At 49.4% G+C, this 13,981-nt stretch overlaps 1 protein-coding gene across 2 annotated transcripts in view; it reads left to right on the top strand.

Annotated features, from left to right (window-relative positions):
• The first annotated feature begins 5,517 nt into the window (after nt 1-5,517).
• Nucleotides 5,518-13,981, top strand: part of PPARGC1B (PPARG coactivator 1 beta) — a 96,060-nt gene continuing 87,596 nt past the window's right edge. The window contains exon 1 of one of the 2 annotated variants that reach the window (XR_004421928.1): nt 5,518-6,201. Coding sequence is in view for 1 of the 2 variants with exons in the window: in XM_033095938.1 (XP_032951829.1) it covers nt 6,124-6,201 (78 nt within the window). In the remaining variant the exon portion in view is untranslated. The remainder of the gene's footprint in view (nt 6,202-13,981) is intronic. The other variant, XM_033095938.1, reaches the window with a different exon arrangement.

Raw genomic sequence — 13,981 nt, forward strand, 5'->3', positions numbered from 1 at the left:
TTTCAGCAGAGAACGCAGATAGCAAGTTCTGTTTTACTTTATTATAAAAACAAAATTGTAACAAATGAAAATATTCAAAGAAATTATTTCGCCATCCTATCCTAATCATGATTCATTTGTTCACATTTGTGTCTCTCTAACATACATACTTTACATGTACATTTATGCATAGCGCCATAATAATTTTGCAAACATTTTATAGTCTTGTTTCATTCTATTTGTTTTTTTATACGTTTTCCTGTACATTTTCCACATCACTTTCTTCTTTCTGCAGAGTATTTAATCCCACATAACTACATCTTCATTGTTGTTGTATTATAAACGACTTCAAACATACAGAAAAGCACAAGGAGCAATACACTACACAGATTTAGCAAATATTAATATTTAAAAAATATTTTTAAGATTTTTTTTTTTAATGAAACATTACACTGGAGCTCTCTTCCATACAATGCACTCTAATCCCCTTTGAGCAAGATACATAACTTGCAAGGCCCAGTGCAAAATGAAAATACAGAGACACATTCAAAAATCATTATGAATTTCAAGACGGTGACAGCAGAGCACTCAACCAAGCGCGGGGTCCTTCTAAGAGCAGGGCCCAGTGTGACTGCACCGGTCACACAGCCATGAAGCCAGCCCTGGCTCCCATTCTCCTCTCACTTCCCTAATATTGATCTGTGTCTTCACTGTCTCACCTTTATACTTTGTATACATGTATCGACCAACATTATGGAGTGTTATTTTGCATACTTAAAATATTGCATAAGTGGCATAATACTGTATGTGTCCTTAGGCTTATCTCACTGATTGTTTTTGTGATTTATCTATGTGGATTCATGTAGATATTATTGATTTTCACTATTGTCTGATAGTCCAGGGTGTGGTCTCACCATAGCTCATCTTTCCAGTACCCTTTACTTTTTTGTTTTTGTTTCACCACAATTGATTGTATGGCAATGAACATCTTTGGACTCAGTTCTGTGCATATGTGTGAGCTTTTCTCTACTGTCTGTAACTAGGTGTGGAACCAAATGTTCTGTCTTCCCTGGAACCAAATGTTCTGTCTTCCCAGATGTTGAGGTTATTTCCAATATTTGGCTTGGCATCCGTGTGTGTTCTCCTTGTGTGTCTCGTCTTGGATGTCCCACAGTCATCCGAACACCCCCCCTAGGAGGCCTCCCCTGATGTTGCCTCTCCTCTAAGACTCATCTTCCATTGAAGCCAGACACAGACCCCCTTCCTTTAATTCCCCCACCACTTCTTACCTGTGACCCAAGCCTACTGACTCCCACTCTAAAAGATGGCTCTAACCCATCCACTCTTCTATGTCTCTCCTCCTTCCAATATCTTGATTCAGGACTCCATCTCTCCCTTGGGCTCTTCTTCCTAACTGGTCCCTCATCCCCTCCAGTCTCCAGCCCCCCTCGCCCCCCAACTTCCTCCATTAAAGAACTTATTCTAGCCTAGCAAGCTGCATGTTGACTAGTCTCTCCCCTGCACATTATGGAGATCAGAGCTGTGAGTTACACGAGCAAAGATTGTACCATGGTTACCACTTGTGGGCCTGTAACAGTGCCTGGCATGCAGCAGATCCCAAAACTATTTATTGAATCAAAGTATATATAAACATCATGATGTAGTTTTCCCATCTTTTGTGTCAGATCCTTAGGATAAATTCCCAGTGGAGCAATATTGATGACTTTGGATAATGAATGTAAAGTTCAAAGCCCTTTGTAAGTAAACTTGATCCACACAAAACTCTAGGTCAGGTAGTATAGATAGCATGATTCTCACCAAGGAGTGATTTTCACAAGGTCCCAAAGCCAGGAGGTGACAGAGTATAAAGAATAACAGTACTCCAGTATTCTTGCCATCTGCTTGCCTTATTTCATAGGGTTACTAAATTTAGATGTTGCCCTTTAATGTCAGTTGACTATCTCTTTAAGTGTTGCTGTTCTGGTATATGCATATATACAATATACATATATGTAAAATCTGGTACAATTTATACCTCTGTAAAAAAAAAAAACTAACTCACCTATCTGGGCCTTTGTTTCTCCATCTATCAAATGGGCATAAAGGAGGGCCCTGTCTAGGATCTTTTTGATCTGTGGGCAGATGAGAAAAAAAACATTTCTATCCCTATCCTCCTTCATTATTGCACACTATTTTACCTGGACAGTGAAGGCAGTGAATAATATGCTCTCCACTGCCCTACCATAGTTCTGAAGTCCTATCAATCAATGGCGGGTGGAGATGGCGTTTAGAATTAACAGTACAAAGCAAGCACCTTTTTAGTTCCTCTTGCCTTGAGCCCCTGCCTTCTGGACAGAAGCTGGGATATAGGTGTGTGTCTGGCTCCCTGGCCTGGGTCATAGAATCAGAGTCGTGGGTGGCCGGCAGGAAACCTCAGTGATTATCGAGACCCACGTCCAATCTCCCTCATTCATTCAACAAAAATTTACTAAGCAGTTGTATTGAATAGAACACGGGCAGGAACAGTGGCTGTTGTGTTCACTAATTTATCCATGGCACCTATCACGTAGTACGTGCTCATTAAACATCTGCTGAATGATGGTTAGTTTCCTGCAGCAGAGTCATCTAGGGGAGCCTATTAAATGCAGATTCCTGGGCCCACAGCAGACCTACTAAATTATAATTTCTAGTGACAGGGCCCAGGTGACTGTCATGCCTTCCACAGTTTGAGAACTACGGCTGTTGTGTCTAAATAAAGCATTCTCCTATTACCCGAAGGGAGAAAATGCTGATGTTTTTACTTTTGAGCATTTGTCAGTAGTGACTCTAATATTCAAGTCAAATTGGTTCATTTTGCTGTAGCCATTTCCGTGGAGCCTGGAGGAGTCTGGGCTTTGCGCTGAGTATGCGCAGGACAAACTTTCACTAATCTCAGGAGAGGCAAGGCCAATAAAAAGGCAGGGAAGATAGGAGTCGAGCCACATGAAGTCCAAGTGTGGCGTTATTATTGTCCTTCACTTGAAAGTCATAAAACAAGAAAAGTGCTACCATTCCAGCTTCCTGGGAGTGGTTAGCTGGCGTGAGGTTTTTTCCAATTCTTTCCAGGGGCTGTGCCTTGGACCGCACACAGACCTGGGTTCAAATCTCAATGTGTCTCTAACTACTTGGTCTTGGGCTAATCACTTTAACCCCTTTTAAGCTTTCGTTTCCTTAGTCATAAAATGGACATCACAATGCCGACGACTCAGGGTTATTGAAAACAACCTGAGATAATACGAACTCAGGTGTCTGGCACATGCACAATACCGAAAAGCTGCTAGATTTTGGCTGATACCTATTTGGGCTGGAAAATTCAATAGAGGGTCATTTAGCCCAGCTCTTTCATTTACAGGTAGGGAAATTGCCTCTGAGAGGGGAAACAATTTGCACAAAATCATCTAGCACTTTCGGTTTCTTGAGGGCTTCTAATCCCAACGAAGAACTTCAGATTCCTCCATGGACTAGAGGGGGTGGTGAGACTGACACTGTTTGTGGCCTGTGATGAAGGAATTCCTGGGATAAGATGCATTTGAAAAGGAAGCCGGATATCTCAGGGGAGGTACCTTCTCACCTGAGTTTCTTGCCAGCCAGAAGCCCACTCTGAGGATACTGATTTGTGAGAAAGCCCCCGAAGGTGGGCAATCTGTGGCTTTTGTATCAACGCCGAGCACTTTTGAAGGCTTCCCTGGGAGGCTTTGCCAGGTGCTGCAGCTCTGTAAGGCCATGGCCAGAGATGGCTGGCCTTGGGGACCCTCCAGGTCTGGCCTCTGAACTATAAGGGACACAACACCAGAGTCCAGGCTGGATCTGGTAGGGACATCTCTGGAAACTGTCCCATACGGCTCGGACTGATATCCACGGGTAGCAGCAGAAAATCGAGGCCTTAGGAGAGCTTGGGTCCTTCCTGCCGATGGTGATGACGTTGATGATGGTGACGTCGTGAGGATGAGTACTTCCCATCTGCCAGGTGAAGGGTCAAGCATTTGACATGCACTGTTTCATTCGATTCTCCCAAGATCCCTATGGGGAGGAAACTGAGGCTCAGATATAATAAGTAAGGGACCAAATGCATATACTAATGGATAACAGTTTTCACGTTTAGGTCTGCTGGCGTCCACCGTAGCAGCAGCCTGTGCTAGAAGAAAGGAAAGTAACACTGGCTAGTGCCTTCAGGGGATATGTATTTTATCTTCACTTTTACAGATGCGGAAACAGAGAGCCAGAGAGTTTAGCATATTTCCTATGAGGTCAGGCACTGTGTGAAGCACTTCACATATGTTATTTCCTCAGTCACCATAATAGCCCCATGCAGTATATAATTCTATGATACGCATTTGTGTAGGTGAGGAAACTGAGTCTTGAGACTAAATGACTTTCGGGGGTTCAAAACCAGGCAGTCTGACTAGAAGGCCCATGCTCTTAACTGCTTGAGTTGCCCAAGACTAGAGGACGATGTGGCAGGGCTGGATCAGCACCCCGGACTCCTGACTCCCAGGCTAATGCTCCTAGGCCAGACGTAGACTCTCTGTTGGAAATCATTGTTCCTTAAAAGTGTGCTGGCCTAAAGCCCAAAGAGTGAAATCACACCCTGTGGTTCTGGGAAGTTCAGATTGGAGAAGAAGGAAGCTCTTGCTCTCGTGTTCAAGTCTGAGCAGGTGTACTGGGACTCTCCCTATTTCCTCCTCTGGCTGGGAGGGTGCCCACGCTGGGGCAGGGTGGGGCAGCCCTTATGAGAGCAGGTAAGGGGAGAGCAGGAGGCAGGCCTGCCCAATAAAACAGGTCTAATTCTTCCCGCCTTCATGCCTTTATCCAGGCCATGCCCTCATCTCCTGCCTGGCAAATTGCAGGCCCTGAAGATGAGAGTTCAAGGCTAGAGTCAAGATGCCTGAGTTTGGGTTCTGACTCAGACACTCCATATGCACCCTGACTCTGGGCAGTTTCCTTATCTATACAATGTTTGGTGAGGGGATCACGATTCTCTGGGTTTTTAGTTCATAAATTATTTATTAAGTACCTACTATGTGCTGGGCACTGGAGACATGACAAGTGCAAAAGCAGATTCAGGCCTTAGTTTCATGGGTCTTGGAGTCTAGTAAGGAGAGACATATGGATCAAATCTTCACTGAAACAAATGTAGAAAGGCACCTGGGGCTAGTGTTTTAGAGGCAAAGCCTGCTGGGCAGAGGGAACCCATGATGGGGGATTGAGAATGGGCTGACAGTCTGAGGGACAGTGGGGGAGGAGGCCCTGAAGATGTGGTTACTAGGTGAATGGAGGCAACACTCAGTGTGTAGAGGCCCATTGAGAGATGTTTAACGGGAAGCCCTTAGGAGCCTCGCTACTTCAAGGCATTGTGGCCCATGGCAAGAGAAGTCATTGTAGTTTTTTGTTTTTGTTTTTATTTTTTAAAGGGTGTAGGGCACTGAGGGAGCCTTGAGAGAGAGAGAGATGGCCAAACTTAACAGAATATGGGTCAACAACACCTCTTTCAAGGAAAAGATAAAAAAATGCCACCCCTTCCAAGAAGCCTTCCCTGATTTCTCCACCTTTGACCTATGGTATCCCTTCTTCTCTGGCCTTGCAGCCCCGGTAGAGAAACTCAAGCCTCCGGGGCAGTCAGATCTTAGCTTTGCCTTTTTGCTATTGAAGTGCACTGTGGCTTCAAACAAGGTCCTCTGCTTTCCCGGGCCTCAGTTTCCCCAGCAGTGCAGAAGCAGGTTGTCTCGAAGGACCCGCCCAACGCTAAGGCAACGTGATTCGCTCTGGCAAAAGCGGGGGGCTACCCGCATTGCTGCGCAGGCATCGGGCTGCAGGCTGGGCACCGTCACCGGGCTGCGGGCGCTTTCCTCCCGGCTAGGGGCTGCCAGCGAGGATCACCGCTCCAGACGTGGCGCAGGAAAGTGGGGGCGCGACTCCCGGCTCGCTCAGGCACCGCGCGGCCCCGCCCCCGCAGCCAGCGGCCCTGCGGCAGCCGGGGCCTGAGCTCCGCCCTCCGCCTCCCGCGGGCCTCGCTCCCTCCTCCCGCCTTCCTCGCTAGCTCGCTGGTTCCCTCCCCCCGGCCCGCTCGGCGCTGACTCCGCGGCACGCTGCAGCCGCGGCTGGAAGATGGCGGGGAACGACTGCGGCGCGCTGCTGGACGAAGAGCTCTCCTCCTTCTTCCTCAACTATCTCGCCGACACGCAGGTACAGCCAGCTGGGGCCGCGGGCCGGGTGCTAGGGGTGCTGAGCTGCGGGGGCTGCCGCCGCAGCCGCGGAGACCGGGAGGCAGCAGTGGGCGCATTGAGGGGTCGGGGGTTCCAGGCTGCAGAGTCCCCCTTCCCTGCACCTTGCGATGTGCTCCGTTAAGGGGGCAGGGAGCTGGAGGTTCCCCTGCGCAAGCTGGAGCGTTGGGGGTGCTACGGTCGCTGGGTAGGGTCTAGCCTCGGTCGCTTGGAATCCGTACCCCCCGCTGGCAGAGCTGGGATGGGGGGGTACCGCGCTTCCTTGGAGAGGCGAAGTCGCGCCAAGGTGTGGGGTACCCTCAGGCTAGCTCTGGGTGCTGGAGGCGCGCCCTCAGGTTTCCGGCACTTGCTGCCGTACTTTCACGTGGACTTGTGGCCCCGGCACAGGCGCCGGCCCCCGTCCTCAGAGTCCCCTCGTCCTCCAGTCTCCAGTCCCCCCTTGGCTCCGCATCGGCTCCATGGCTCAATCGGCGCCTGCAGCGCGGAGTTTGCTGCCAGTTGTCTGCTAAGGGCATAGGGGTCTGAGGGGCACGTGGACATGGCAAGCGGGGATAGCACCTTCCTGGTTTCGCTACCTGGTTGAACCCCCCGGCGGAAAAGCAAGGCAGGATGGGGGACGAAGGACTGTCTGGGGGCGCCTGGGTCCCCCTGCGGCGCGCGGCCCGGGTGCGCGCTTGGCGGTGTTGGGGGGAAGGGAAGGCCAGGCGGCGTCCCGGGCTCTGGTTGCGCCTGGGAGCTCGGCCGGCGACACGCGCGTGACAGGAGAAGGTGCTGTGGTGTGCTGGTGTGTGTGTGGGGGGTACTGAGGGAGCTGGTGACTTGGTGACCGAGGCGAGTGTGTGTGTGTGTGTGTGTGTGTGTGTGTGCTGTTGGGACAAGTAGCTACGGAAAATGCCTGCACTAGGTGTGCGCGCCCCCTACCCCTTCCTTGGGTTTCCCCAGCCCCATGCCTGTTGCAAGCGTAAAGTTTGGCCCCCTAGTTAAGGCTTTTTCTCTGGGCGCCAGGTTGCGGGAAGCCTGGAGGATGAGGATGCGGCGCCGCCGAGTGTGAGATCCCGGATGCGGGCGCACGCCTGGGCTCCGAGAGGGGCCGCCGGGTGGAACCGGGCGCGGCTCGCGAGGGCTGGTTTGGTACCTGGAGTCTGAGTGCCAGTGCCGGCTCGTTTTGCATAACACTGGAAGGGAGGGGGAAGACGGAGGGGGCGGGGGTGGGAGGGCTGAGAGGGAAACTTTGCTTCTTGTTATAATCTGCCTGTCTTTGGGCGGCAGCAGCTGTCATGGGACCGGGTGGGCGGGGAGAGGCTTGCGAGCTGACTCCTAGCCGGGAGAAGCGACTTGGAGGGGACGCGGCAGCCTAGAGGTTCAGCTCCGGGCGGACTCCCGGCTGGCGGCTGGGATGGCGCGGCGTGGCGGGATGTCGCGGAGAGCAAGCCTGCCACACGCGGGAGAAGGCCGTCCGTCGTTCGCTGCAGACGTCCATGCGTCAGGGAGCGGCGGGGCCTCGTGGTCCGTGGCGGGCGCTCTCGGGTGGGTTCTAGGCAGGGGCTGAAGGGGCCGATGGAGTGTGATCGCTCTTCTCAAGGCCGGGGGTGGGGGTAAGTGTGTGCTGAGTGGGCTGCGCGCGCGGGTGTGTATGTTTGTGTGCACACGCTGCGCGCGCCGGGCGCGTACCTTTACCTCTGACGAAACTGCAGTGGAGCTCCGTTGGCGGTCACCGGGCGCCGCCACACGTCCCGACCCCAGTTCTGCGCGGAAGGCCGATCCCAGTCCCAGCACCAGCACCACTACGGTTCCCCACAGCCCCCCACTCCCCTAACTCCCCGCCGACAGCCGGGGACGAGGGGGACTGGGTGCGGGAGGGGCAGAGGTGCCCCTGGGGAAGTTCTGTCCTCAGTCCTGGCGCTTGTCTGCGAATGTCCCCAAACCTTCGACTAAGACGCGGGCGAAGGAGGCCTGAAATAGCCGGAGACGCGTTCAGGGACCCAGAGCAAGAGCTGTCCATTATGGACTCGACTCCAGGTTTTAACTCCATCTTCAGTGTTCTTCGGTCCACCAATAATTAATTATTTGCCCTTTTAGACGCCCAGCAGGCCTACCCAGTAGGGCTATTTCACCCAAGGAAACTAGAAAATTGGGTAATCAGGTGTCAGCAGAAGCAGCGCAGTGAAAGTTAATCTGGGACGTTTGCTTTTTTTATTTAACCACGTGACAGGCTGAGGCTCTTCTGGTGATTTTTGCCGGCCTAACTTGGGAAATGTAATTGATAGGGAGAGTTTGCAGCCGCCCCTAGAAGGCTCAGAAAGCCCAGCCAGAAGAAGACCTGGGCGGGTCATCGCGTGCCTCCTCCTCATTTTACAGTTTGGGGATAGAGGCTGTGAGGGGTGAGCGGCTTGTGCAGGACCACGCAGCCAGCGGGTGACAGAGCCACCCAGGGCTCCTGACTCCAGGTCCTGTGTGTTACCTCGAAATAGCACTGGACTTGGAGTCAGAAGGCCTGAGTGGAGTCGCCTTCCCCACTCTCTGGCTGGGTGACCCCGGATCAAGCCATTTTAACTCTCCGAGCCTCCTTTCCTCCATCTGTCAAATGGGGATGGTAGTGCCAGCAAGAGAAGCCAAGGGCCTGGTGGTGGGGGTGAGCACTGTTTGCATGTGAGATGTCTGGTTCCTGCAGTTCTCTCCCGCACCCTCCCCGCCTCCCTTTGGAAGGGGTAGGGAAAGTGAATAAAAAGGTAATTTATTGTCTTTATCCAAGACTTTTGTTGTCTTTGGTGGCTAATCCAGGGTTAGGTAGAGGGAGCACTTCTGTTTAATAGACTCAACTTTTACCCATTCGGGCCAAAGTTCAGAAATCCAGCAGACCAAGGATTGTGAAAGTTTCTTGGAAAGGTTTGGTACATGTATTCCAGAGGACTTTGGGTTGGCTTTACCTTTGCTCAGGCTGTGCCCCTTGCCTGCAGTGCCTTCACCCACCCATCCTGCATGGCCTTATCTAGTGGGCCCTCCCAGCCTGGCTTTCCCTGCTTTCTTTCTCTCACCTCTGGTTTTCTTAGTTTGTGTTATACAACCAAGCATTTTGCGTGTGAGTCCTGTGTCCCAATAAGATTCTCGAGCTAGAGTTGTGCCTGTCATCTCTTTGTGCCCCCATGGCACCTGTCACCATTCTGACTTCCTTTGCTCAGCTCTTGGCTAGGCACATTAATTACAGACAGAGGAAGCTCCCAGGCCGACTGGGGAGACAGCTGGGCAGGGAGTATGGGGAGAGAGGAATGCAAAGGGCTGCAGCTGTGGGCAATGATTTAGGCTCCAAAGGCCACGCAGTAAGCCCACACTAAATATGGGTTGTTTGAAGTTGCTTGGGACATCAATCATAGATGCCCAAAATGTCAGAGTTGGCAGGAACTTTATAAATCATCTGGTCCAAAACCTCTTATGGTTTAAAAATATTTAATTGTAGAATTGTTAGAAAATATAGGCAAGCATTAAGAAAGAAATTGAAAATACGTAATCTTACCCAGAAATAACCACTATTAATTTTTATGTATATGTACTTTTCAGACTTTTTTTCTTTCCTATTGATTCCTGTTGATTATATCTTTGTAGAAAAATGGAGTCATTCTTTATATACTAATTGTAACTTGGAATCATACTGTTGTAACTTGTTTATTTTTCCTCCTCTAAACAATATACTGTGACTGCCTTTCCACATCAGTTAATATCTTACTTAATATAATATTTTAGTGGTTATATAGTATCATTGAGGGTTGAACCAAAATGTATTTAATCAGTCCTTTATTGTTAGTCATTTAAGCTGTTTTTTGTGTTTTTTTTTTTTTTACTATTATAAGCTGTACTGAAATGAATATCTTTGCATATGTCTTTCCTTTATTTAAATTCCTAGAAGTGAAATTACTCTGTCAAATGAACTATGCAGGCATTCGGTAAACACATTTCTGGTTTGCCTTCTAGAAAGATTGTGCTAATTTACACACTTACTAGCATTGTGTGGGAATGCCTGGTTTCCCATTCCCAGGTAACTCTTGGTTTTTTTTATTGTTTTTCATTTTTACCAGTTCATCAATAAATTCTGTCACCCTTATTGTTTTAATGTGCAGTTTTTTGATTATTTGTGATGCTGAACTTTTCCCCCATATGATTATGGGCCATTTATGGTTCTGTTCTGTAAAACGCCGTGTTTGTAAACTTGGTTCACTTTTCAATTGGTATCCTATCCCCTCATTGTTCTAAAACTAGACCTGAACACTCAGAAGGGGTCCCTGCCACATGGAGAATTGGGAAAATGGCTTGAAGTCCTCGTGTTTACTTGCTAGGTCTGGAATATTGCTGCCTCCACAACCCCCAAAGCAGGTCCAACTTCTTTTCCAAGTCAAAGTTGTAGCCATCTGTAGGTGCAGGTTGAAGTGCAGCCTTTGCTGCGTGCCTTTGCCTACCCTTCACCTGTGTGAGACCGGGGGGGAGTAACTGTTTGCTGGCTCTGTTTATCAGAGGCCCGGGCTCTATTTTCACTGGAGCTTCCTCACTAGTGCTAATGATCAGGATGCCTGTGAAACCCAGGAAAGGCAACGGCCCAGCAACTGGGGGCTCATATTTCCCCTTCACCTTGGGGCCCTCCTCTCCCTAGCTGGTGCAAGCCAGCCAGAAGCTCCCCCATTGCCAGAACGTGAGTCACCCTTTTCCTTCTCTCTCCGGAATAATAGAAAGAATACTGCTTTGAGTCAGAAGCAGCCTTGCAAATGGGGGCTTGGTCTTGGAAGTCAGCTCATAACACCAGCATTGCAGGCTAATAGCTATCTCCATCATCGTCATCATCATCATCATCATCATCAGTGACATTTATTGAACAGCATCTAGATGCCATGCACTCTGCCCAGCTTTCTATTTGCATTATTATGTTTCATTCTCATAAAGATTCTACAAAGGGTAGGCGCTATTATTATTCCCATTTTATAGATGAGGATTTTACAATTTCAGAGAACTCACAGACTTGCTAATGACGGTTTACCTACACTACCTGTTGAGTAATTAGAAGAACCACGATCAGTGGAGGAGGTTTCCAGATTGCTTGACTCCAAGTTCCGTGAAGATGGGGACACCTTTCTTTCTATTTCTGTAATTCTTGTACTTCTAGCACCTTAAGCAAATGGCCGCACAGTACATAGAGACAAGGCAGAACTCAGAAGTCCCCCTGCTTCTCTAAGCCTCAGTTTCTCCATCTGTGAAATGGGGCTAATAAGCCCTAACACTCAGGGTTGAGAATTAAATACTATAATATATGCAAAATGAACATCAGCCTGCTGCTCACAAGACTTGGAATTCTCTCTTTGAAGCACTTTAGAAGGGCAGGATCAAACAGAGAACTAACTCCCATCCATGCAATCTTTTTAAATGTAAAAACAGGAAGCACAATTCTTGTTATGCAATGATGAAGGGAACCCAAATAAAGTCATTTGGAAGAGAATGAGCGGAGTTGTTTACTATCACTCCCCTTTAAGATAGTTGAGTGCCTCACATCCGTCCTGCGGACACCCAGAATCAATGGGATTGGATTGACCTCTCTGTTCCTCTCTCCCTCTCCTGGTCTTGGTCCTTATCCATTCACAAGTAGATTCCTGCAATTACTACCAGATAGATCTTAGACTTTGCCCCCTCCCACTTGTCCTCAGCACTGATGGCGGATCTGTCCCAGAATGCATGACTGATGTCATTCCCTTGCTCACACACCACCCATGGCTCCCCAGTACTTTTCACTTAACGCCTAACGTTCAACCTCATGTTCAAGGGCCTCCAGGTACTTGAAGTTAGAGAGTTAGGTTCCCAATTTTATCCTCAGTTGTTTGCTTTCCCTTTGGGCTCCTGGTCCACCCAGAATATGTCAGGAATTTTCTCCCAGGAAGCTTAGGCTCATGCGCTCCTGGCTCTTCTGTCTGCATTTCCTCCATTTCCATTACTCATCCGGCAAGACCCAGCCCCCAAGTCATTGTTTTGGTGATGGCCCTGTTGGTCAGCTCCAGGCCCAACTGCGACCCAAGTGTGGCAGCGTCACATTCACTTTGCAGGCAGCCTGCCTGGATTTGAGGCCTGGTTGTTCAAATCGCTGGCTGTAAGACCTTTGGCGGGTCCCGTAACCGTTCCGAGCTTCCATTTTTCTCATCTGAAAAGATAAATATTACTTCCCTCACGAGGTTGTTGCAGGGAGTCAATGAAAAGCAAAACGACAAAATGGGTTTTAAGCACCTAACACAATGCCTGGCTTATAATAAGCACCAAATAATGGATGCGTCTCTTCTAAATGGGGGTCACATTAAGTGTTATTTAGGAAATCTCTCCAGATTGTTAAGCTCCACAAGAGCAAAGATTTTTGTTTCATTCGGCACTCTTTCCCCACACTGGGTAGACAAGTGCCCAAAACACAGCAGTCATTCAAAATCCTCACTGAGTGAACAAATATGCTGGCCCATGAGCCCCGTCAGGGCAGACACTTCTGGTTTTGTATCTTCAAACCATGTGTTCCTGAGAGAGGAGAAACAATGAATGCTTGTGGAATGACCTGGAGTATCTTCTCTGTGCTTCCACCCCCACCATTATGATGTACTCATAGCTTACCTGCGCTTCAAGCCCCCACCTATCCCTGTTCTCTCTGGGAAACCTTTTAAGCTAACTGTTCTGCCTCCACCACCAACGAGGAAGGTGCCACTTAGTATCCTGGAGTTCCTGCGCTCTTTTATCCCCTATGACTAGATTGACAGCTCTGGGACGGCAAGAAATAATATTTTTATCCTACACTAGCTCTGTGGTTACCCATTAAGTAGACGAGTTTTTGAGCAGAAGAGTGTTTTATGTGATTAGGTGTCAGGATCTTTGAAAAGAACTTCGTATTCTAAACAATTTGCAATGGAAGATGTCAAACTCATACAGAAAGAGCCAGTGGCGGGAACCGACTAGGTCACCCCCATGCCTCCATCACCCAGCTGCAGCTGTTTTAGACGCGTGGCCTGGAGCCATCCACTCGTACATCACATCATGTCATCTCTGACAACTGCAGGGTGTATTTGCGAAGAGACTTGATTACTATCGCATGGGTGTCTTCCGACAACTGTAAGGTGGTTTCTGTTTTCCCCACTTTGTAAGTAATGAAATTGAGGCATAGAGCGTAAGTCACTCAAGGTCCAGGCAGTAGTGAGTGTCTAACCTGGGATTTGAACGTTGGCCCGAGCTCCCTGTCTGACTAGGCTCCAGAGGTCCCTTAGAGCACCTCAGATCTACCACTGCCTTTTCCAGGAGAAGGGACACTAAGGCACAGAAGGAGAAGCCACCCAGCTGCAGGAGGCCCAAGTCCCTCACTCCCTGGCCACTTCCCTTCCAGTATTAGGACTTGTTGGTGGGGGTGTCTTCGTTCTGGGGGAGGTGACAGGGTGGATGGTCCTGGGAGAGACACTGTTGCCAAGGGTGGCTATGGGACCCTGGAGTGCAGTCCACCCCCTAGCCCTGAACAGGCTGCATTTTCTGTCTGTTCTCACTGTTCCCAAACCCCAAAGGTCCCCACTCACTCCCCTTGCAGTTAACCTTGGGTTTTCTCATTTCTCAGGACCACTGAATGAGAGAGACAGGACCTCAGGGTCAGCAGCCTGGGTTCCCAGTTGGGAGGAGGGACCTGGCGGGCAGTCACACTGCTGGGCCAGGCCCTGAATGTACAGGCTCCTGGGAGCAGCTGGACTCCTGGGCTC

The sequence above is a fragment of the Rhinolophus ferrumequinum genome, chromosome 24, assembly GCF_004115265.2.
Source record: "Rhinolophus ferrumequinum isolate MPI-CBG mRhiFer1 chromosome 24, mRhiFer1_v1.p, whole genome shotgun sequence".
NCBI lineage: Eukaryota > Metazoa > Chordata > Mammalia > Chiroptera > Rhinolophidae > Rhinolophus > Rhinolophus ferrumequinum.